Raw genomic sequence first — 26,525 nt, 5'->3', positions numbered from 1 at the left:
TGTTTTAACTTTTGATATGGTAAAACAACAAACATTAGATATGGTAAAACAACAAAAAAGGCAATAAATATTATGTTTTAATATATTTGAAAACAATCCAAATGACAATAATGATAATAACATTAATTAAAATACTTGCAAAAAAGAAGTGTTTACTTTCGTTTAGTTTCCTCTCGTTTATTTTTCAAAATAAGTTTCCTCTCATCTCTTTTTCATTTTTTTAAAAAGATTTTCTAAATGTAAATTTATTGTGGCCATGATTAGGAGAGTTTTTAGAACTTAGTTAAAATTCTTGTTAGCCACCTATTGATGTTAAAAAGTGTTTAGTTTCTTTTTAATTTTTAAAAGTTTGAGAATAAATTTCTTAGTTTAGTTGAAATCTATTATCAGCATGACACATCCTATATTAAGTAGATAATTTGAACAAGGTGCGATAACTTGACATAATTCAACTACATAAAACAAATTTATGCACCATAATTATTGTTGTTGCTAAGTGATGCAATATATAAAGATTCGTAGGAGCTTCAATTGCAGGGGAATTGATAGTAGAAGAAGAACCTTCATCAACCATGACTCTGTGAGGAAGAAATACGCTCAAAAGAAAACGAAGGAAGCGACAAATAAAAAAGGAAGAATTTATTTTATTAAACTCAAATATTAGGTATCGCCGAATGGAGAATAACTTAATAATCGTGAGGTTTGTGGTTCAAATTATCCCCAATTATACTAAAAGGGAAAAAAAATTCAAATATTGGGTACTTTTACATTACAAGATATCCAAATGCAACAATCCAACAAACTAACGAATTAACTACAAGATTAAAACCTATTACAACTTCACTAATACTCTCACACCCATAACTATAACACACTCATAACTATAAGACACTTTTGAATGGAATATTATCCAAGAAGAACTCCCAATTTAGGCTTAATTATATATCCTAATGAATTGAAGAAACACCCATCACTAATATTAACATCATGCAAGCAATTGAAGAAGGGAAGAGGCAAGAACCATGGTGGGATCTCCAAGAACAATACTAACAATGGTCTGAATGAAAACCTTGAGGATTCTCCAATGCTTGTTCCCACTTTTGCCATTTCCATTCCTTTTAGCTTGAATTTCTTTAAGATTCACCTTTTGCAAAGCCATTGTTTTGAGGTTGTCTTCCTTAAGATTGTAGTTGATTTTGTTGATAGCCCCACTTTCCTTGTTCCATTCTTCCAAAAACATTTCAATGACACATGCCACATGAACATGGTACTCCTTGCATTTGGAGATATAAGACCATCCATTGCTATGGTCACCTTCTTTCAGGCTCTTCTTATTGCACCACAAGCATTTTTGTTTCACATTCTTGTGAAGAATGAACTCCAATTCTTCTTCTTCTCCAACTCCTCCTCCTTTGATTTGGTATTTTCTCTTAAGATTTCTACAACAAGGGTGGAGGTCCAAATCATGCTTCTTGCAGTGGTACACAAAGCCATTGATCGGCATTCGACAGGCGTCGCATTGTCGTTTGCAGTGTTCGTGGCAAGCTTTTGGAGGCTTCGTGAGGAACTTGAAGGTGGAATTAGGGAAGAACTCGTGGGAAGTCGATTCGGTAGTTTCGATACAATGCTTATGGAGATCGAAATCGCATTTATCGCATCGGTATCGAGGGCCAAAGCCCTTCTCCTTGCAGCCGTCGCAAATGTATTGTTTGGTGTAGGATTTGAGCTCAAGTGGATGCTTATGGGTTTTGGTATGAAACATCTTTTCTGCCATATTTGAATTGTTTTGTTGAGAAGCCATTTTGGAAGGTAAAAACAGAGAAGAAATTTGAAATTGTTATTTATGATTGATTTTGGTTGGCCTTGGCTATATATTTATAAGTTTTTTGAGTATTTTTGTTTGATGTTTATGAAATGCATATGAATTATGAGTGAAGTTTCTGAGTATTTGAATTTTACGCGCTCGATTGCTATTTGTTCGACTTTTTTGAGAAGTCGTTTGAAATTGAAATTGCAATTGCAATGCATTCACAGTTTATGATAATTACAATTTTGCCCATAAATATGTTGGTTATATATACCATTAAATTACAATTTTAATCTAAAGTTTGTGATAATTACAATTTTAACATTGATGAAAAATTAGTAAAAATTTATTAATTATGATTTTCTCAATTCTTTCAAATGAATGTGAAAATGAGTAATTAGTAAAAAATTGAGATTAAAAGTGTAAATCTTGAAATCTGGAGAGCAAATTGAAGCAAAACTCCAATCTTGAGGGTAAATTTATAATATTTTAGAATTTTGAGACTAAATTAAAATCAAACTCAAAATTTAAAAACTAAAAATATAATATTTTAAAATTTGAGCACTAAATAGAAACTAAATTCACAACTAAAAATATATTTGGTTTCTTTAAAATTATTTAAAAACTAAGAATGGGGACATTTTATTTCTGTTACTTCTCTAACAAGTATTTTTTTTTTTTAATTTTTCTGAGGCAATTATGCAACAAGTTGTTTCCTTGGGTCATTATCCAATTAACAACACTTAATTTTGTAGTGTGGTGCTCTGGGAAATTCTAGAAACTTCTGGATCTGTGTGAATCATTACCCTGCTATAAAAAAATAAAAATAAATAAAAACCCAATAAAGATTTGTCCATTAATTTTCTTTTAAAATCTTTAAATTATCTAATAAATCTATAAAGTTTAAATTTAATATCTAGCTAATAATTCGTTGGTCTACATAATATTTTAAAAATTGTGTTTTCTATATCAGCTAAATAAAATGGGCTATGAGAAAAAACATTTGATTTTCCTTTTTACCATTTTAGTGACTAATTATAAGATTATTTTAAGTAAATTTACAATTAAATCATTAAATTCAGTATTTTTTTTTAAAAAAAAAGCCTAATTTAACGTGGTTTTGAATAAAATAATAATAATAAAAGGTCTACCATCTATATCTAAACTCTTCTACTAAAAAGGATTATGAAATAATAATAATAATGTAAAATTTAACGTGGTTTGGGAAAAAAAATAAGAATAAAAAATATTTAACATAAAACTTCTAATTTAACTTGGTTTTGAATAAACAAGAATAAAAAATAAAAAATTTGTATACTATCTATATCTAAACTCTATCTATAACATCATTTTACAGAACTTAATCAAACAGAGTAGTAACGAAAACTATGATAAATATTCACCCTTAAGCATGGTTCTAAGGGAAAATCAGAGAGGAAAAGGGAAGAAATTAAACTTGTCGTTGAAGATCTGGTCTTCTCGCATCCTTTAGATAGTAAAAAAACACGAACCGAGAAAAATCCTCTTTGCCATAAAAAAACCACGAATACAATGGTTAAAAAAAATCTTGGATATTACCACAAGAGGTCTTCTTTATTATCCTCAAGGATAGAATCACAAGAGAACAATGAGCTTTCTTGTGATTAATTTTGGTGAGGGAAATTTGATTATTCTAGAGAGTAAATTGAAAAGGAAGAAGAAGAAAGTCTGAGAGTGTTTTTCTTTTGTGAAATTCTGAATTTCACCTCTCACTGTTACAAAAAAAAAAAAAACCTATAAGATTTCATTGTTTTGTGAAAGTCTTAAGGAATTATTATTTTGAAATTAAAATTTGATCTTATTAAATTATATTATATTAATGTAATTAGTATCATTATTATATCTCATATAATATATAACCTATAATATTAATTTGAATCATATTTATATTAAATTTAACCTATAGTTTTTATATGAATCTTATTCATATAATTAATATTTGAATCATATTCAAACATTAACCTATCTAGTTTTAATATGAATCATATTCACATTAATTTTAACATATAGTTTTTGTAACGACCGGATCCTTACACGTTATGATCCGACCGCTACGACATGCATACTTAGACTTTTCTATGGTGAGATGAGTTTGGTGAAATTTTCAAAGAACATATCTAAATTTTATTAATTAGATAGAAAACTATATAAAAAATTTTATTTATCAAAACACCAGGATCCATAAAACATTAACGTGGTGGTACAAAATGTATATGCCTATAATAGTGAGTTTGATGGTTGGCCATTTGAACGACGTCCAATTTTGCCATCTACGCTGTGTCCTTACCTACAAAGTCTGTAAAAATATAGGATGAGTATATAATATACCTAGTAAGTAGTTCTCACGTAGGGTAGTGACTAAATGCATAATCACAAGCAACATGTCATGAAAACATATGATCGGGACCAAAAACATATAATAACATGTGGTGGTCGGTTATACTTCCAACATAAATCTCTTCGACCTGATAGGAAGATGAAGACCTAAGCAAAAACTAACCCATCTGATGATTAGCGGGTCATGCAGTCAGTAGAGCCAGAGTCACATCCAACATCAACCATTAGCATAAACGTAATATTGGACTAGAGGGGTGCAACCATACATACCCTGCTAGTCCCTAGCATAAACATATCATAAGATTAGGCCTGGAGGGGTGCAACCATACATGCCCTACCAGCCCTGGAAACATAAATTTCTCTGCTCTGATAGGAAGATGAGGACTTAAACGAAAACTAACCCATCTGATGATTAGCGGGTCATGCAGTCAGTAGGGCCAGAGTCGCATCCAACATCAACCATTAACATAAACGTAAGATTAGACTGGAAGCATAACTTACACCTAATTAAAACTTGATTTTAACGTAATCGTGAACAAACATAATGCATGGGGTCCCTTGTAGAGAAACGTGTTCTAAACATGTAATGCAATATAACAATTAACATAATCATGCAACATAATAAAGGTATACTACCATAGAACACTTAAAGAGAGGGTGAGATAAACTACTTACCTTGACTGTGATCTAATTATTCCTTATTATTCTTTATGATTTGATCAGTAGAGCTTTCCCTTTTTAAACTAGAAGGAAATTTGGGCAGCACCTTACCCGAGCTTTTCTCTTTTAGCCTCATAGAATTTCCTCACTCACACTTACTCTTTCACACGATTCTTTTTTACTGAGATTTGTTTGAGAATGGGTTAAATCTTCGGCAAAGGGTCCTATTTATAGTAGTTTTCAGCTCTTCTCAGTGTGACAAATCATCCTACAGATGGCTTCTTTAAAATTACTTAGGGTTTAAGGATTCCTCTTAATAGGTAATCTTGGCTAACGTTTGCCCTTACGTCATCATTCTTTGTTTGTATTCAATTTTAGAGTTTTTCTATGTATAATCTATAAGATCGTGGCCAAATTCAATGCATAATCCACGCTTCTGTCCAAATCTCGCTCTCTTTGTTCTCAGAATCTCGCTCTCTCCAGCTTTCTCGCTGGTTTGGCTCTCGCTCTCGCTGTCGCTGGTCGCGCTCTCGCTCTCGCCGGTCTCGGTCACGCTCCCGCTCCCGCTCTCGCTCTCGCTCCCACTCCTGCTCTCGCTCCCGCTCTCGCTCCCGCTCCCGCTCTCGCTCCCGCTCTCGCCCTCGCCTGCTCTCGCTCCCGCTCTCTTCAATGTTCTCTCCAATCTCGCTAGTTTTCATGCGTGGTTGCCTTCACTGCTTGTGGATTCCACTTCCCCTTTTTAACTCTTTCAAATTTTAAGAGTATATGGGCAATTAATTCACCTCTAATTCTTCCAATGAGTAGTGTCCAAACAAAAGTTATCTACTGCCCGTTGTCTTCTGAGTTAGCTAGCGTCCAACTTCCAATTAATCCTCCCCGATTCTGCTCCCTTATTCATTATTTTGGATAATGAATAAATTTCCAATTAATCCAATAAATTTCGAATTTCGAATTATTCATTTTTTTTCTTCTCCTAAATTTCCACCCTTTTAAATAAAATTTCGTCTGGCTTATTATTTGACATTTAATTTCCTGTATGCGTTCAAATCTGGGTCGTTACAGTTTTTATACAAATCATATCCATATAATAAATATTTGAATCATATTCAAATATTTAATTTTCTCGATAAAACTTTATGTTATAATGTATCACATACATTATGCTTTATAATAATGTATAACCATACATTGTATTAATTATATCTCATACAATTGATTCTTTTTAATTAATATGAACAATTAAAAATTAAACCAAAATCAATTTGATTCTTACTAGCTCTTATTGAGTTAACAAGAGGATTTTATGGATCTACAGATTGAAGATCCAATGATATAAGATTAATTGATTAAACTCTTTAATCAAGTTAATCAACATTTATTGACTGTTGCTACACTCTTTGCACTGTAGATATATTTATGTATCCATTGGATATAACAATCAACAGTGCATTGACCCTTTACAAATTGTTCGTAAGTACAATTAGGTCAAAATTATCATTTTACCTCAATAGTCACATCTAATTTCTTAAGTACCACTTATTCCTCTAATAAACAATTAGTTATTGTCCAACTATAATATAGACTCATTGGCAAGTGAGAGGGTGAGAGCCCTCGTTGTTAAAGACCCGGAATCAGTCTTTAAAGGAGAAATTCGTCTATTTTTCCTCCAAACTGGAAGGAGTGAGTTCTATATTTTGTAGCTGTGTTCCTAGCTCTCTACTAGGATGACCCGACATAGTAGACTTATTAAGTCAACGAATCTGGCCACTCTCACCCATACAAATCAAAGGATCGCTCTTATAGACAGGAGTTCACAACTCACTCAGGATTTTTAAATTTTTTATATTTACTCTAATCTTTTTGATTTCGTAATATTTTAAAATAAAAAAATATATAATTTTCTGATTTACTATTAATTATATAAGTACTTAATTTTTTTAAAACATTATTAATTATATTATCTCTTATCAATACATTTTTTAAATATTTAATTATTTCCTTATTAATATCATTTTGGAATATTGACTTTGTTTTGTTATTTACTAATTTCGATTGATATTCATTTGATGGAAGATATTCCAAATTAATGATTACTTCACTTCAGAAGAGTTTATTTATTTATTTATTCTATATTCCTAGCTGAAAATCGATCACCTCTATACTTCAATCTCAAATATATGTCAAATAGACTTGTAATATATTAGAAAATTTAAATATACATCACATGTATGATGGTTTATCTTTTGGTGTATTTACAAATATACTATAAAATGTAAATATACATCGCATATATTGTTCGGTGTATAAGAAAATATATTGTACAAATTATCTTGTTCATGTACTAATTATCAAATACACTCCAATTTATTTATAAAAAATTCAAATATATAATATTGTATATATATCAAATATACCTTATTTTCTCCTTTAAAGTTTTTTGTTGATTCTTGCTTTTATTTATGAGTGCAATAATTTTCGAATGTTTGAAGAAACTTTTTTACTTGTGAAGGTTTTGAAAAGTAAACTGTTTTGGAAAATTCATAATTGCAAGAAACTTCGTTCACATACTTCATTTGATGTTATAATACTTTTTCAAACTCCGATAGAAAAAGCAAATTGGGTAAGACTTTTGTGTAAAATAATATCTCATTATGATATACATATAAAAAAATAGAAAATTCTAGACAATTGTATAGTTAGATCTATATTTAAACTATATGTATAGAAAGCCCAAAATCTAATGAGGTTTATCAAGTTTTTGGCCAACCTTGACCTATTTTAGACCTAATCCTTGAGCTATTTGAGGCCCAATCCTTTTGGACTTGAGCTTTGGTGTAATTTGAGCTCAGTCCTTTGGACTCGTACTTTGCTCACTTTAGGCTTAACCATTCCATTCAAATCATTCACATCCTATCCCTAATTAGGGTATGAATGGAATAGTTAAAACTAAAGTTAGAAAAGTCCGAATACAAAGGGTTGAGCCAAAATTACATCAAAGCTCAAGACACATAGGATCCAATTTGACAAGCTAAACTTATTTGATCCAATGTCCATGAGACCGTGATGAAGAGACAACATTATTTGGAGTTGTAATTTTTTTTATCTTCAAGTTTAACGTGGGATACATGTAATTTTCACAAATTTAATTATGTAATTAATTTGAAAATAATGATGTAATAATTTGTAGTTTGTCAGATTTATCACTCAACACACCTCTAGGATGAGACAATAAATTATTTGAACAATCATTCATAAACATCGTATTTCACTAAACTGGTTTTTGCAATAACTAAATATTAATGATAATCTCTCACTTAGTCAAATGAAAAACAATATAACTATAAAAATACATTCAGTATACATTGGGAGACCATGACCCTAATATCTTATTTATATACTCTTCTCTAGCAAAATTAAAGTTCATGTATATCTATGGGCTGCTTTTCAAATATAGAAAAAGGTACCAACTTATTTATAAATATAGCAAAATGTCAATGTCTATCAATATCTATCATTATCTATCACAGATAGACAATAACATTTTGCTATTTTTAAAAATATTTACAGCAGTTTTGTAATTTAAAGTAATATATATATATGATGAAATATGTGATGTATGTTGAGATATTTTCCTTGGCATCTTTTTGCATTCAAATGCTTATGAGATCCAAAGAAATTCCCAAACGTTAGAACTTTATGCGTTCCATCTCTCTTTTCCTTAGATAAGTCCTTATGATGACGTTTAATTTATTTGTATTATAGGTATGTTTACAAAATTAAAATACAAACTAATTTTACAAAAAAAATAAGTAATAATAATACTTTTTTGACCTTGTTTTTCTATATGTTTAAAATTAGAGTAGATATGTATGAACTCGTTTTTTGCAAGGTGATTGTTAACTTGCTTGTTGCTTGAATTGTATAATTAGGACCCATTCATTCACCTAAACATATACCTTTTTTTTCCTCTCTATTTATTTACTCAAATAACATTATTTTTGTGATTTATCAAAATAATTATAAGTGAAGACTTTGTAATTATTTTGAATTTTCTCAACACAAACTCTCTCATCAATAGTTAAATATGAGCGTATATATCTCCAGTCAAGTGGTCAAAAGTTCGAATTCAATATCTTACATATTCTTAGAATTAAAAAGAAAAATTGGTCTTTTCATAAGTCTAAGACTTTTCTTTATAATTCAAAATTGAAAGACGAAGACCCAAAATCAAGTGGGAGAAATTGGTCTTTTTATTGCCTCCTCATTTCCATCCTTGATTTTGAATTTATTAAAAATAACTACAAAAATGGACGTTTAATATATATATTTTTTCTTTTCCTTTTCAAATTAATAGGCAAAAGTTTGTTTATTATGTGGGTTTTGTTGACCTATTTTTAAGCACTAATACGAATAGTAATGTAACGATTTTTGTTTCAGTTGTTTGTTTATTTATTTATTTATTTTTTTACTAAAAACAATATTATATAGAACCATTTAAAAAAAACAAAGTAATTAAACTAATTAATTTCTAGTTTTGAATGAATCAACAACCACTATGTACAATTAGGATAATTAAGATTAATAATTAAGCGTATAGTAATAGTTTAAAAGAATTTCAAATGATTGACTTTGAGAGATTTATTCTATTTGTAAATCCTTTTGCATTCTTCAAGAGAATATGGTAAATGCCACATTTGGATAGATGAATAACATGTAACATATGTATAAACCAGGAACTTTGTTTTAAATGCTTAATTAAGTTTTTAATATAAAAGGAAAATAGTAGAGGTGTTAAATTGAATAATAATAAAAAAAAAATGTAGGTGAATAAATTCATCAAACTCAGGTGAAATTATCGGGAAAGAGTATGAAATGAGATTATGTGCATTACACCGTTGGATTGATAATGAGAGAGAAACTATCGAAATATATAGTAAAAATAAAAGTTGTTTTTAAATATAAAAAATTGTTGAAAAATATTTTTAAATATATCAGAATTTCATTGTTTATCAATGATAGATAGTGATAGACATTAGTAGACATCTGTCAATGTATATTACTATTATTGATAAATGTCTATTAGTATTTATCACTGTTTATCACTGATATGTTGTTATATTTAAAAATATTTCTAGCAATTTTATCATTTAAAACAATTTCTGTTTGAATAATATGTGTATCAAAATAGTTATTTCGAAAAATGTCGATTATCCAAGATATAAAAATATTAAGGGAGCGAAACGTGGAAAAAGGATAGAAGGGAATGATGATGGTGAAATCTAGCCTCGATCATTGGTGAAGGTAAATTTAAAATTATAAGTCCTAAACTTTATTAATTCATGTTTACGTGAAATATGAGAAAAGAGAGCTGCTAATTTGATTATTAGAAATATTGTGGGCGATGGAATTAAAGTTTCAATGAAACTATTAGTATTCATCCATATTCAAACCTTTTAATAAGTTTCTTGTATCTTATCGGAAAAAAGGTTAAATACAGCTCATTTGGTTAGTATAGGCACAAAACCCATTGTATTAGTACCCTTGAGCTTAAAAAATAAAAGAGGGAGTGAAAAGAAAAAGTTAAAATGTCATTTCATGGAAACTGCTACGATCCTAATTACTTCTCTCTTGCATCTCATTTTTTTCATTTGTTTGAATCTATGACCTAACATTTCTTTTCTTTTCCCTTTTTTTTTTTTTTTTTTCAATTCCTTCTTACTCTTCAATCTCTAAAGTATCGGATTCAATTAAAGTATGTAAGTTATAACACTAATTATAAAGAGAGTAATAGTAGATTTGTATTAAGATTTATATGTTTCATAAATGTTTTAAACAATGTTGTACGTAGATGAACAAAAAGACTAATGTGTAATTTATCTCTTAATTGACTATACTAAAAGACATGCTTAAAACCAAGAAAACACTTTATTCATTAGCACACGATGAAAAAGATGTAATAGCAAAAAAAAACCAAAGCAAAGGGTGAAGTTGACCATAAATGCCAACCCCCACACAGACACAATCAAATAAGAAAATTGTAAAGAACACATACAACCAGAGACTTTTGAAAAGCAAGAAAATGAAAGCAAGAGAAAATGATAATAGTTTCATGGAAGTAGGTTGATGAAGAAAGAAGCGAGAATCATTGTAGGATCTCCGATAACGATACTAACAATCGTCTTGATGATGAACTTCAAGATTCTCCAAAACTTGTTCTTCCCAAATCCATCATCTCCATAACCTCCAACAGCCTGAAGTTCTTTCACTTTCTTTTCCAGAGCCAAAGATTCTTGTCCGCGGCCACCGCTACTACTGCTCCCTCCACCACCGCCGTTGTTGTTGTTATACCATGTTTCTAAAGCCATTTCAGTAACACAAGTAACATGAACATGGTACTTCTTGCACTCGGAAACGTAAGACCACCCATTGTCGCTACCACCATCTTTAAGGCTCTTCCTATTGCACCACATGCACTTCCCTTTCATCTTCTTGTTGAGATTGAACTTCACATCTTCCATTTGGTAACTTCTTTTGAGGTTCCAACAACATGGGTGGAGATCCAAGTCATTGTCCTCGCAGTGGAAAACAAAGCCATTGACGTAGTTTCTACAAGCGTCGCATCTTATTTTGCATGTAGGGTGGCAGGGTTCTGGTGGGTCTCTAAGGAACATGAATTTGGAACCCGAAAAGTAGTCATGGTAAACGGGGTCGGTTCCAGTGTAAGTACAAGCTTGGTGAAAATCGAAATCGCACTTTTCGCATCGGTATCGAGGGCCGAACCCTTTTTGTTTGCAGCCATGGCATGTATATGGTTGGGTGTAGTTTTGTGGCTCCAGTTCATGTTGTGTGTGGCATGGATGATTACGAAGAATCTCCATTTCTCTCTGGAACAAAATCAAGTTACTAACGATGTTTGATTTTGGGTTGCGCTTAGGCCAAAACAATAACTTGTGATATATCAACATATTTCATTTAAGGGGTATATATATACTAATATTATCCCATGCAGCTCGGTCAACTTATACCCATATTATATATGTTATTAATTTTATATCTACTAAATTTTATTTCAATAAATAAAACAAGAAACAATTATAAAACACTTGTTTCTGATTCTATATTTTTTATAAGAAAAAAGAGAAAAGAAGAAGAAATAGGAAACCAAAACCATATCCAAACACGCTCTTAATAATTCGAAAGAAATTTCTAATTAAACGGTAGGAATTTCACTGCTATATGTATTTATTCTTTTCATTTTTCTAATTTTTTATTTTTACTAAAGTTTTTGTTGTGTAATGACGTTTTTTGGTGGGGTTTGTTTGTGAACCTTAATATAATATTTTCAGTTCGTTTACTTTGTTTCTTGTCTCCACTACTCATCTTATATGTAAAAGAAAAAAAATAATAATAAATAAGATGTAGTTATCTCAAATATATGAACCATATGACAATATAAGAAATAATACATCCAATTGCATTTACAATTATTTTAACGATTATATGCAACAATGTTTTCAAATATAGAAAAATGAGACAACTTATCTATAAATATGATAATATATTATTATCTATTGATGATAGATACAGATAGATATCTATGATATTAATAGATATCGATTGACATCTATCAGAGTCTATCATCGATAGATAGTGACATTTTGCTATTTTTAAAAATATTTCTTGCAATATTGTCCTTTAAAACAATACCCTTATATAGATGGACCAAATGGATATTAATTTGTTGGATAAAGTTCAAGAATATTGTGGTTTTTCAAAGTAATGACAAAAATGGGGTAGATGGGAAAGAGTTTTCAAAAATAGTGTTGAAGTTGAAAGTATTGACAAAAATAGGATGGTTTTGAGTTGGAGGATAATTGTTTACACGGTATACGATTATGTTTTAATTCATTTAGCACCATGTCAGCGTCGATGGACTTGGTCAAAGCCATATTTATGGATCGGGTTCACAATTTGACCATTTTTATTTTTTATTTTTTTTTCCGATTTTGATGGTTCTTTTAATTTCTCACTAACAAATTTCTTCATTATTAAACTTAGTTATGTATTTTGTTGTGTAGTTTGCAACCATATTAAAAATAAAATTTTGATTTGACTAAGTGGTACTTCCCTTTACAAATAAAAAATAGAACTCATGTATATGGTAGAGTCTAATTTAGAAAATGAGAAATTAGTTTTTTAATTTCAAAATAGAAGTTTACATGAAATTAAAAGAAGACCCCCCTGATGCTTACCCCACAAGGGTTGTTTCTGTGTGCTTCTAAATTAGCTTTGCCTTGTTGCCGTTGTCGTCTATAACGAATACGTCTTCGACCCATGTCAGCAACATTGAGTCGTCTTGTTTGTTGAATAATACTTTCTACATTTACCAAGGTTTGGTCAAACATTGAACCCAACTCTGGTAAATTGTGTTGTACTAAATACTGTTATACATCTTGGACAAAATTATTCTGTACGATGAAAAAATTAATATTAAATAATGTTCATATCATATATTTGGGAAATGTAAGATAATAAATCTCTTACCATGCAGTAATAGTAAGCACCATCTAGTGTAATAAATCGCCTTGAATTGAATTGTACCAGAAAAAATAGTCATTTGATACAGTTGGTCCATTTGTTATTTCTTCCTGCGCACAAAGATCATGACGTGCACGGCAGTATGATATGTATTATGCATGAATTCGGCACCACCTCATGAGTACGTACCAGTATGCTCGAAATCAAATAGTAGTGTGAGAAACATAAGATGTACCAGAGTGTTTGATTTGTCAGTGAACAAAAGTCTTCCAATAAGCTGCATAATGTATGCTCTTGCATACTTACATATGCTGATGTCGTCGACATTGAGAGAAAATTATGGAAATTGGGACGCTAACTATAGGGTACTCAATCTTGAGCCTTTCAAATCATCTGGTAGAACGCCCAAAGCTTGTCACAAACAACTTTCCAATCATATTGTAATGAACCTGTCAAAGGTTCCCTGTCCACTCATAAGCCAAACTAAATAGCAAGATTCTGTAACGTAATTGTACATTCCCCACAAGGCAAGTGAAATGTGTGGATTTCTGGTCTCCAACGCTCTACTAAAGCAGTAATGAGGTGCCAATCAAATTGGATAAATCTAATCTATGCAACCCCAAGAAAACCAGCTTGTTGTACATAAGGAGTAATACGTGGATCAAATGAGATAGTATGTTGTGTAGATGCTTCCCTTCTTCGACAACCCAAAATAGTAGAAGAATTATCCCATATCGATACTGAACGATGGGTATTTTGTTGATATAGTTGCACAAGATTAGAAGAACCAAGCTCTATTACCAAAGAAATTCAAAGTATATTACATATTGTCAATTCCATAAACAAACTCCATTACATAAAAAAAATCCATTACAAAACAAAATCCATTGCTTAAGAACTTGAAATTACATAACATATAGTCAATTCCATAACAAAATCCATTAGATAAAAAACTCCATTACATAACAAAATCAATTACCTAAGAAATTCAAATTACATAACAAAATCTATTACATAAAAAACTCATAAGTCTATTACATAAAAAAAATACAATTACATAAAAAATAAAAAACATAAAAAAACGAATTATATAACAAAGTCAACAATGGCTCGAAGAGAAAACACCTAATGTACATTGTGGACAAGTACGCTTGTTATGTCCTTTATCCCTTGCAAATTGTACATCAAACTTTTTGGCTAGCCTCTCTCCAATCCATTACATTATGAATTCACGTACTTTTTGGTCGAACATGTTCTCTTAGTAAGTCTGCATTTGGACGAACTTCTGTAAATGATAATTCTGGCCAATAACCTGGGTGTTGTATTGGATGGAAGCGACCTTCATAACATCGCTTGAAATGGGACAATTTGTAGCATTCATCAATAAGAGTTTTGTATCTCAAACACATGTAATTACAAACTACAATTATATGAGAGCATGAAATCTTGAATGACTACCATTTATTACAAGAAAGAGCTCATTCTTTCTGTTGGGGTTGATGCCCTAAATCTCATAGGGTCCTATAATTTATAATTGTATTGTACAAAAATCTGATTTATCTAATAAAATATGTGATGTTTTATTTGAGATTTAGTTGCATTAATCCATAAACCAATAAACTAACATCCAAGGTTATCTTGTAGCTTAAGCATGTATGTAAAGATATACGGGTGGATCATGTTTAAGTGATAACCTAAATAGTTTGTAGTAGTTGGATAAGGCTGGATACCTTATCCTGTTGACACTACGAGTACAACCCGTTTTGTAGATGTTACAATTGTTGTAAATTACAACAAATGATCCGATCTTGATCATTCATATAGAGACATGTGAGCATAGTCTTATTATATAACGTCGTTCATAATAGTGACTTACATTTCACCAAGATGACCATAGGCAACATGACATGAATTCTGAGTGATATGAAAGCGGTCTGTTGATTTGTATAGGTGAGAGTGGCCCATCGACTTAACAAGCCTATCATTTTGGGAACTCGTCTGATTGAGGAGCTGGGAACATAGCTACACACAAGGAATTCACTCTTTCCCCAATGTTGGGGTAAGTAGATAATTTCCTCCCTTAAGGGCTGATTTTGGGGCTTGAATAATGTGACGCCACACCCTATCTGGCCCGAGAGGGGTTTGGCCATAATTGGACTATGATTTATTGTTCATTAGAGGGATCAATGGTATTTAAGGAGTTAGATGTAACTATAGGGGCAAAACGGTACTTTTGGCTCAGTTGTACTTACGAGCAATTTGTAAAGGGTTATTGTACTAATGACAGGTTATATCCAATGGACAAAGAAATATATCTGTAGTGCGTAGAGTACATCTGTCAGTCTTCAGTGGAGTGTCCGATAGTTAACGGATGATAAATAATTTAATTAAAGGAGTTTAATTAATTATACACGTACCGTTGAAGCTTCAAGCTACAAGTCGATGAGGACTCATTTGTAGATCAACGAAAGTTAATGAGAATCAATTTTTGGATTAATTTGAATTGTTCAAATTAATTGAAGGAAATAATTATATGTGATATAATAATTTTAATTTAATTATATATGATATAACTATTATAATGCATTTGACATTATAATATCAAGTTTATTTGAGAGAAATTAAATATTTGAATATGATTCAAATATTAATTATGTGAATTGGATTCATATAACTAAATTTTATAGAAATGTGGTTTATATTAAATTTCGTTGTTGAGAGAATTAAACTATAGGTTATATTGTATTGGATACAATATTAAACTATAAGTTATATGTTATATTTGATATAACATATAGTTTAGTATATATTATATGATAAAGTAATTATCATATAAATATATATTAAAGTTTTTATTAAAATTAATTTTATTCATTGATTTTAATTTTTTAAAAAATATCATTTTAGGGAGATCATTGTAACTCCCTCCCCTTTTACTCTCTACAATGTGATAGTGAGGTTGTTAGTTATCATCATTCTCTCCATCCTGTTTTTCCCCAGAAAACACAATACAGAGAAATATATAGAAAGGTTCTAAGAAATTATGAAATCTTCTCCTCTCATCTCCCTCAAATCTCCCCGATCTAAAATAACCAGAGTCCACACCTCTTGGATTCTCATCCAGAGAATATAGTGGCAAGTATCCATTTTTGTTCGAGGGATTATTTCTTGAAGACCGGTCTTCAAAGGTAAGAGTTTCTAAACCTTTTTACTCTTCTTTAATTCTTTTTTAGTATGTTGTATTTTTTTTTTTATCTCAAATGTATAACTTTTCCTACTTTTTTGTTATAAAATTATTGTTTTATAAATTTGGGTTTTTAGGTCTGATCCTATTTCCGCTCAAGAACCTTCAATGGTTCCTTCACTTTCAAGCTCACAACTTGTGTGTGTTGGCTTTTATAAGGAGAAATCATACTTATACTAGTTTGTACTTCAAAAGTTTGGATTTAATTTCTCTCTCAATAGTTGTCACTGTATGTGCAGATATTTGTTTTTCCCAACTCTTAAGCTTTCTCATGGCATATTCTGTATACATGTCCCCACGGTCGAGTGCTTCACTTATCTCTTGTCTTCGATGTTTAAAATACAGTATTGTGCGATAGAATGTTAGCCTAACCAAAGAAATAATCGGTAACATTCTAGCAACTTTGAAAATACAATTCATACATTCAGCTACATTACTTGTCATCCACCCATATCGGTACCCATCATCAAGTGATCGTGTCTATTTTCTCAAGTCAATATTAGAAAAATATTTAAGGCACCTAGGATTCAATTGCTTCAACCCTTTCATGCACTTAATGAATTTGCACCTTTGGTGTTGATTTCCTGCATTAAACACCAAATCTTTCAGTTGCTTCGATTTGTATTTCGTATTGAAATTACTAGTAACACGACAAAGACAATATCGATGGTATACTCTAGGTTCACCCCAACTAATTTCCTCATTGTTAATTGTAGTGAGAATGCATTTATGTCTATTAAAGTCAAGCAAATACCATCTCATTGGTAACATATTCATGCAATGCCCACAAAAACCATGACCAACTAGATGAGTTTTTACCTTTAACAATAGTGAAAACAAAGGAAAATATATGTCTGTTTGCATCAATAGATAAGGCGGTCAATGTCTGTTTGCATCAATAGATAAGGCGGTCAATATTTTCCCCGGTCAATGTCTGTTTGCATCAATAGATAAGGCGGTCAATATTTTCCTTTATACTTTTGATATCATGAGTTCCATCAATTTAAATTAATGGTCTACAATATTTGAACCCTTCTCTTGCATGACCGAAGGACCAGAAAACTCGACAAAAAATAGTTGTATCTGACACATCAGATGAAAGGAAATACCAATCCCATCGTGTTCTAGTATTGTAATGCACAACAACACTCAAACAATATGGAAGCTCTAAATATGATTTCTCCCAATCCCCTAACACAAGAATCAATGCTTTTCTCTTGGCTTGTCACATGGTCTATAATTAACATAATACCCATATTATTTTCAATTTCTTATTGGAGTAGGGCCACAGGTACCCCAAGATCAGCTCTAACTATATTTTGGATTTCGATACTTATAAAATTTGTGTGAACATCTCTGAGGTACCAACTCAAGATCATGTTCTACACTTCTATCTCGTTTCCAAATAATTCATCAAGTTCTACGTCAATATCATTGTCTCCATCATTTCTAGGTTCAAGAATGACTAAATATTTACGACGCATCGATATATTTACTTAAATTTTTACAATTGTTATAGTTGACAAAAAAGTATGTTAATACTAACAGCCAAAAAGTTTGTTTCTTTTTTTTAAGCAGTCCAAATAGATCAATACTCCAAACAGTTCAAATATTTTTTTATGACCAGTCCGAACAGTCCAAATATTTTCTTAAATCAACCCAAATTTAAATAAAAAAAAATCGAATACACTTAAATCAACTCAAATGTAACATTCCAATTGAATTGATGGACGAATACACTTAAAAAAAAAAAACAAAGTTATGATACAACCCAAAAAATCCAATACACTTAAAAAAATTGACATTCCTAGTTATGATATTCCACTATTAAAAAAAAAAAAAATCAGACCAAATGTAGATCTATGGAGCATACACTTAAATCAACTTAAACGAAAACAAAATAGTAGATTTATGGAGCATACATTTAAATATGAAGGAAACTCTATTCTTTTATGCACAATCTCTTATATCAAGGGAAAAAAACAAACAAACTTTACTTACGGTCGGCGACAGTAAGAAGAACGACAGGCAATAGATGTGGCGGATGGCGACAACAACTAGATCGGTGGACAGCGGTGCCAGTTGGACCGGCGGCTGTGAGAGAGAGACAGAAAGCAAAAAGTTTCAAATGGGAAGAAAGTGAAGGGGAAGGTTGTGGGGCATGTGTTTGGGGCCACTAAGTCGTGTACTCGGTACACAACTTAGGATAACCGTGTACCACATCTACGATTACCGAATCAATGATGCATGTATGTCCATGTGGCAGTTTGCTCGTGCCAAGTCAGTACCAGATATGCCGGATGCACGTGCTGCAAAGGAAGTCGTGGACTCGGTCCACGATTTAGGGCTAATCGTGCACCAGATTCATGATTCAACTACTCTATTTTTTACATTACTTTTAGCTCAACCCTATTTTTGTTAATAATTATTAAAATAATATTATTTAAAAAAGAATCATGTTGCAAGATTGGCAACTTAGCTGCCAATTACAAATTTATTTTCTAGCTCTTGGGTCATTGTTTGATATAAATTCAAAATATAGTTTTTAAAATCTCTCAAATACATTGAACAATATTGTCGATGGAAATGATAAATATGCAAGACAATATTAGAAAGACTGCCTTCCCATCCACATTCTCTGGGATAAAATTATTATGAAAAACTTGAAGTAATTATTTCATCTGAGGGTGATATATTAATATCGGATAAAATTTTAGAGATCAAGTGTGTGTTTGAAATTTCTTATTATGTTTAGGTCTCATTTGGTAACCATTCTATTTATTTTTTTTTTTTATAATTAAGCTTAGACACTACTTCCATTTCTAAATTTCTTCCTTCTACTTTTTACAAAAAGTTTTAAAAACCAAGCAAAATTTTGAAAACTAAAAAAAGTATATTTTTTAAAAACTCGTTTTTGGAATTTAGAATTTGACTAAGAACTCAACCATTGTACTTAACAAATACGCAAGTCATTGTAAGAAATGAGGAGAAAATAGGCTTAATTTTTAAAAATAAAAAATAAAAAACGAAATAATTACCAAACGAGACCTTAATTACTAAACTTTTTTATTTTATTTTATTATATAGAGTTTGACAATAATATATGAGAGGTGAGAGGATTTGAACAATTTGAACTTTTGACCTTCTAAGTTAAAAATTTATACACAAGATCTAATAGAAATTTATTAATCTATTGCACAACAAATTTATATATATTCTCCATTCTCAATGTATCTCTATCTTTGTAATTTATTACATGTAGGTGTCTTATAATAAACAAAAGATGTGGATATTCAAAATTTTGGATGACTTTCCTAATAAATTCTATGTACTTTTCTCTTAACACGAAAATTAGCCAACCACAAAATCGAACCTAGCTCAATTGATATACGAGTGTGTTACTGTTGAGAAAGTGTTTTTCGTCGGTCTCTCCTATTTTGAGTAATAATATTTCCTTGTTTATTTTATTAAAATAATAATAGAAGACCTTTGTACGTTATTTTTCAATTAAATTTAATGAACCATGGAGCTTGATAATGTATGTGCATTTTTTTTTTTCTCTAATAATATGTGTTTCGGCAAGATGATAAAGGCCTATTTTAGGTTTAAAGTCATTTTAGCTAGAAAATATCTTCAAGAATAGTGAAAATATCTTTCTATTAGCTTTTGACTAAAAAATCAATGGCTTCCAATAATAATAATAATAACCTACTACCAAAAACTGCAGACTTGAATTGAAGTAAACCCAAACAAACCAAACTCAACTAATAAAAATTTTATTGCTTTTGAATGAATCAACAACTTCTCTTAAAGATTATGTAATACGTTCAATGTGTTATCGAGATCCTATTTAGTAACTATTTTATTTTATATTTTTGAAAATTTTATTTTGTTTTCCTAATTTATTTTTATAATGGTTTTTCATTTTTTTTTAGAGTAAACGAGTTGAATTTTTAACCAAAATCTAAAAACAATGTTTCTTAAGAAATATATATTTTTTTAATTTTCAAACGTTGGTTTTAGTTCATAAAAATATTGGTCGAAAGGAGATAACAAAGCAAATAAGTCCAAAAGTTAGAAGAGGTATTTGTAGATTTAAATTTTGAAAATCAAATAATATTAAACGAGACCGCATGATTAATTATAGAATAATAAAGTAATAGCCGTGAGGATTTACCAAGAAACTTCTTTGAACATAATTTTAAAAGTTTTCAAAGTTTAAGAACTTTTAAGTGTAACCTAAGACTTCGAACACCAAACTCGTTGTTTAGTTTATAATTAATACGGTTAAATTATAAATTTAATCTCTATTTTCAAATATGAATTCAAATCATTTTAAAACTATATATAAATTTAATCCTAACGGAGTTAAGAGTTTTAGGGTCTGTTTGGATTGACTAGAGAAAAAAAAAACGTTTTTAAAAAAGATCATTTTTATTTAAATTTTTTTGATAAAAACAGTTTAAAATAAATTTTGAGAGTGTTTTAAGTCCTTCAATTTTTCCTAAAATAACTTATTTTTACAATTAAACACTTGAAAAGTTAATCCAAATACAATCCTAGATTGACATTTAATTTATTTATGATTTGGGTTAAATATTATAAGTCTCATTTCCCAAACTGGAATTTATGATCAAACCTTGGAAAATCCACCTATTTTATTTTCAATTTCTTACTTCAAACACTAAACACAAATAGCATACTAAACTAACAAGGTTAAGATTTAAAAACAATCAATTGATTATGATATGATTTCTTAATTAGCTTCAAATTGTGATGGCAGTTGATTTGTGACTATTATGCTTGTGATTTTTTTTAAAATAATTGTTGTTGTCACTTTACTAACGTTAAATTGGAAAAAAAATTTCTAGATTTGTGATAGTTAGTTATCATTGTTTACAACACGAAAATGAAGAATCGTTCACTTTTCACTCTATTGTGAATAGAACGTTTAAGTACTTTTTTTTGCTGACATTATAGCTTAAATTTTATGTTTGGTTCACTCTTAATTTGTAATTTCGAAAGTTTACACAAAAAAGCTACTACCCATATGCATGTATATATTAACTTTCAACCATTTTATTAATATATTTTATCTAATCTTATTTTATTTGATTATTTGTATATACAACATGTTTATTAGAATGTATTAGGCATCTTTAAATACAAAATATAGGAAAGGCGCGAGAAATGTCATTGTCAGAGATTTAACAAATAATTTTCTTTGTTACCGTGATGAAAACAATTTTTGTCTCAATTTTCAATGTTTTTCGAAAAATGTTGCCAAAGATATTCACCGACAAAGCTTTAACGAAATTGAAAATCACTTTTGTAAAAAGTTTGGAACCAAACATAAATATGATTGTATTCAAAATTAGTTATACCCAATGATTAAAATACCCATTGACATGTCGATATATCCATAAATCGAAGGGTTCAATATCGATATTAAATATCCAATATTTTTATAAATGCTCCTAAAATATAGAAAATGCCATATATTTAGTCCAATATGAATATGACTACTAATAATAATATCCATAACTTAGTTTTGGAGTAAAAACAACTTAATCATTAATCTATATCGATATTTTATCGATATATCCATCGATATATCCATAAAATTAAAATTTCGATATCGATATCGATATTTTAATTCTTGATTATACTTAAATATATATTTTCTTAAATCGCTACTTCAACCATCACTTCCAGTCTACCATGAATGGTTGGCTATGCATCTTTTTGCATTCAAATGCTTATGATTTCCAATGAAATTTCATGACATTGGGATTTTAGGCGATGCATTTCTCTTCTCCTTTAATTTGATAAGTCCTTATAATGACGTTTATTTGTTTTGTTGGGTAGTAGGTTTATTCAATCCTTTCTTTCTATATTTTGTCTCCACTTGTATAAATATAAAAGTGTAACCATCTCAAATAAAAACCAAAAGTATAAGTTACAAACTAAGTTTTTTTTTTAAAAAAAAAAGACTTTGACCTTGTTTTCTCTATATGGTTTTAAAATTAGAGTAGATGTATGAACGCGTTATTTGCAAGGTTATCAAGGAAATTGTTTAAGGCCCTTCACATGGCTTTGTCAAAATGAGCATAACTCGGCTGACATATCGTATATGTTCGCGAATAAAAGATCTGTTTTTATTATCTTTTACACTATTTCATACTTCCATTCGTTATTTTCCTTGAAAATATAACATATTAATTAAATAACATTTAAGAATAAGGTAGATGCTAGTAGGGATGTTCAAAAGACACGATGACCTAGAAAAACAATCAATCTAACTCAATCCATACAATTTGAGTTGGGTTATCAACTCATTTGGGTTGGACTGGATTCAAATAAATGGAAATTTTATGGGTTAGGTTGAGGTTTACCTAAAATAATCCAAACCAACTCGAATTTATTATTAACTTTAAAATGCAATTTTTTTTTTATGATACAATTATATATATACATAAATTTATGTTAATTTTATTTAATTTAAATTTTTTTGGATAATTTATTCTCCAAGAGTTCCTAAAAGTAGTTTTTTAGCACTTTAAAAGAAAAAATTTATTATATAAATTAAAATTGAGTTGTTCATCTTAATTCAATAAATACAAATAATTAAATCAAATTTTTACGTAGTAACATTTTATATCTTTTTAGAACAAAAATATAAATAAATGACCAAAATAACCCGAACTAACCCAACTCAAATATTTCATTATTGGGTTGGGTTCATTTTGTAATATAGATTATTTGAATTGAAGAAACTTACAACTCGATCAATTGGGTTAGATCTAAAACGTCCTTCAACCCAACCTACGATCAAGCTATCAAATAAAATAATTAATATGTCACTTAAAATGACAAATTTTCTGTAGAAATTCCGTAAAAGGTTGTGAGAATATGAGATGAGACATATTGAAAGAATAATTAGAAGACCAAAAATTAGGTGGGAGAAGGTGATCTCTTCTTTTTCCTTATAAGTTCCATCTTTTTTTGAATTAATTAAAAGTTAATAATAAAAATGGGTCATTTTTTTCCTAATCCCTTTTCATTCCTTTGATTTGAGTTAATTAACACAAGTCTTTAATTGAATATGACAAATGTTTGTTTGTAGTATGTGGAGTTTCTACAAGAAGAATGGCGATTTGAATGGGAGAATTAATTAAGACTTGGTTTACTTGTTTTTAAGCACAAATAACAAATAATATGAATGTAACCAATTTGTTTTCAATTTTATTTTTGACTAATATCAACATTATTATATGATCGTTATTTAAAAACTTGAGTTGTGGCCCAACAAACACCTCACAAAATTGAATCTAGCCCATCGAAACCAGCCAAAAAAACAAAATAAACTAATTAATTTTTAGTTTTGAATGAATCAACAAACAACCATATTATAAGCTTGATCTGGGTACATGTCTTTGTAATTCTTAGCCATGAAGAAAATTGTTTCATTAAAAATACAACTAATAAAAGGTCGGGTTAAGAAATCGACGATTGAAGATGAACATAAAACATAAAACAATAAAGAATCCATGCAGATTTATGAGATTTACTAATAGTGGGTTAGCTACACCCTCAGTCAAAGAGAGAGAACAATATTATTAGACTGAAAATCTTAGGCATTAGTATGGTTAGAGAGTTTATATAAAATACTTCTCTAAATCCTGGGACCAAAATCGTGAATAACGCACATAACATAAATACGAGATCATTCGAAGCACATCAGATTCAACACATTCTAATAAGTCGTGATGTATACGTGAACATGCACAATCCATATAATTTTGCAGAAGACTATCACCTTTGATTACGGTGAAATTGGATAATATTCTCAAAACTGAATTTGCAGTGATTAGAGTATCTTCAACTAAACAATTAACCATTATGTTTTTAAACTAGAAGGACGGAATGCATCAATGGAGACAAGAGATTTTTTTCTATTCTTTTTTCTTAAAATATAATAATTAATACAATGATTCATAACTAGATAGTTAAAGGTAATTTTCACTGAAAAATTCTAAAGCTTAAAATGATACAAAATTTGTAAGTATTTTTTTTTTTTTAACATATTCACCAATATGACTATAACATTATTAATAATTCTAATCTTAACCAAAAGTTGGAAATGAGTTTTTTTTTTTCCCTTAAAAAATAGGTTGATATGGATAAGTATCACACACATTAAAATGATACATATATATATGAGGTGTTTTTGCCCTTAAAAAATAGGTTGATATGGATAAGTATGTAGGATAAGGAAAACCTTCACGTTCGATTCAGAAGGTGGGGATATATATACTTCACATTTGGTTCAGAGGGCGGGGATATCCTGACCCTGCCATCATTATACCTTTGTAATGTTACTTAGTTTAACTCTATTTGTAACATTTTCTCGCTTGTGGGATTCTCTATCTTTTTGGGTAGATAATCGATTGTCTTTTATTTTGATGGTGAGTCGTTTATATAGATATAAATTTTTAGAAAAAGAAAATAGTACCATATATTTATAATATCATGTGAATAAAGTACGAATATCTACTTTTAATTGATCTTAAGTCATAATATCAACTCCTTCTTGTAACAATTTTAATGAAATAGTAAAAATATAGATACTTTTTATTAATAATTAACACGTCCAATGAAAGATAGTAAAACGAAGAAATAAAAGTTGAAGTAGCAATATTAACCTTCACACAAACACACAATAAAAAAGAGTAAATACCGAAAACAGACATATGAGGCAAGAAAAATGCAATGCAAGTATTGTTCAAGGAAGTAGCTGGACAAAGAAAGAGGCAACAATCATGGTCGGATCTCCAATAACGATACTAACAACAGTCTTGATGATGAACTTTAGGATTCTCCAAAACTTGTCCTTCCCTCCTCCATCCCCGCGCCTTCGAGCTTGAATTTCTTGCACTTTCAACTTCACAGCCAAAGATTGTGGTGCAGTAGTAGTAGTAGTAGTAGTACTCTTCATCGCTCTCATGCTACCGCCACTGCTGCTGCTTGTTCCACCTCTCTGCTGTTTGTTGTTGTTGTAGTTGTACCATTCTTCCAAAGCCATTTCAGTAATACAAGCGACATGAACATGGTAGTTCCCACACTCAGACATGTAAGACCAACCATTGTCGTTACCACCATCTTTAAGGCTCTTCCTATTACACCACATGCACTTCCCTCTCACCTTCTTGTGGAGGTTGAACTTCACGTCTTCGATTTCGTAACTCCTTTTGAGGTTTCGACAACATGGGTGAAGATCCAAGTTATCTTCCTCGCAATGGAAAACGAAGCCTTTAATGGTCTTTCTACAAGCGTCACACCTTATTATACATTCTGGGTGGCACGGTTTTGGTGGGTTTCTAAGGAACCTGAACTTCGACCCCGGGAAGTAGTCATGAGAAACCGAGGCAATTCGGTTGTAAGTGCAAGCTTGGTGAAGATCAAAATCACATTTTTCACATCGGTATCGTGGGCCGAAACCTTTTTCCTTGCACCCATCACAAGTGTATGGCTCCATATAGTTTTTCAACTCTAGTACATGCCATGGATGGCTTGGATGATTACGAAGAATAATCTCCGGCCTAATCGACATTAACAAATACAAATCTGTAACAATGTTTGATATTGGGTTGTAGTGCAAAAACCAAACAACGATCTTATATATATATATATATTTCAGAAATTAGGGGTTTGGTTTTATAAGGTATTTTTTTACTCCATCTTGAATTCGAATGAAATTTCTAGGCAGTTGGGAATTTCACGCGCTTCATGTCTGTTTTCTTTTACTAAGACTTTTGTAAATGTAATGATAATGATGTCAATTAGGTTGTGGGGTCGTTTACACTATATTGTATCTAAGTATTTGTCTTCACTTATTTT

At 30.2% G+C, this 26,525-nt stretch overlaps 3 protein-coding genes across 3 annotated transcripts; all 3 read right to left on the bottom strand.

Moving 5' to 3' along the window:
* Positions 1-626: 626 nt before the first annotated feature.
* LOC150035456 (uncharacterized) lies at positions 627-1,801 on the bottom strand. The gene has a single exon (XM_090314853.1). It carries the CDS (start codon positions 1,799-1,801, stop codon positions 986-988), a length of 816 nt encoding a protein of 271 aa, XP_090170979.1. The 3' UTR covers positions 627-985.
* A 9,149-nt stretch (positions 1,802-10,950) lies between these two features.
* LOC120079118 (uncharacterized) lies at positions 10,951-11,721 on the bottom strand. The gene has a single exon (XM_039033300.1). The coding sequence runs from the start codon at positions 11,719-11,721 to the stop codon at positions 10,951-10,953; it is 771 nt and encodes a 256-aa protein (XP_038889228.1).
* A 13,689-nt stretch (positions 11,722-25,410) lies between these two features.
* On the bottom strand, positions 25,411-26,238 carry LOC120079117 (uncharacterized). Its single transcript, XM_039033299.2, has one exon. It carries the CDS (start codon positions 26,236-26,238, stop codon positions 25,411-25,413), a length of 828 nt encoding a protein of 275 aa, XP_038889227.2.
* Between the last annotated feature and the right edge of the window lie 287 nt (positions 26,239-26,525).

Source organism: Benincasa hispida, chromosome 6, assembly GCF_027475165.1.
Source record: "Benincasa hispida cultivar pf3 chromosome 6, pf3_genome.v1.1, whole genome shotgun sequence".
NCBI classification, from domain to species: domain Eukaryota; kingdom Viridiplantae; phylum Streptophyta; class Magnoliopsida; order Cucurbitales; family Cucurbitaceae; genus Benincasa; species Benincasa hispida.
Note: the sequence above shows the minus strand (reverse complement) of the source record. Positions and strands in the feature narration are given on the sequence as shown.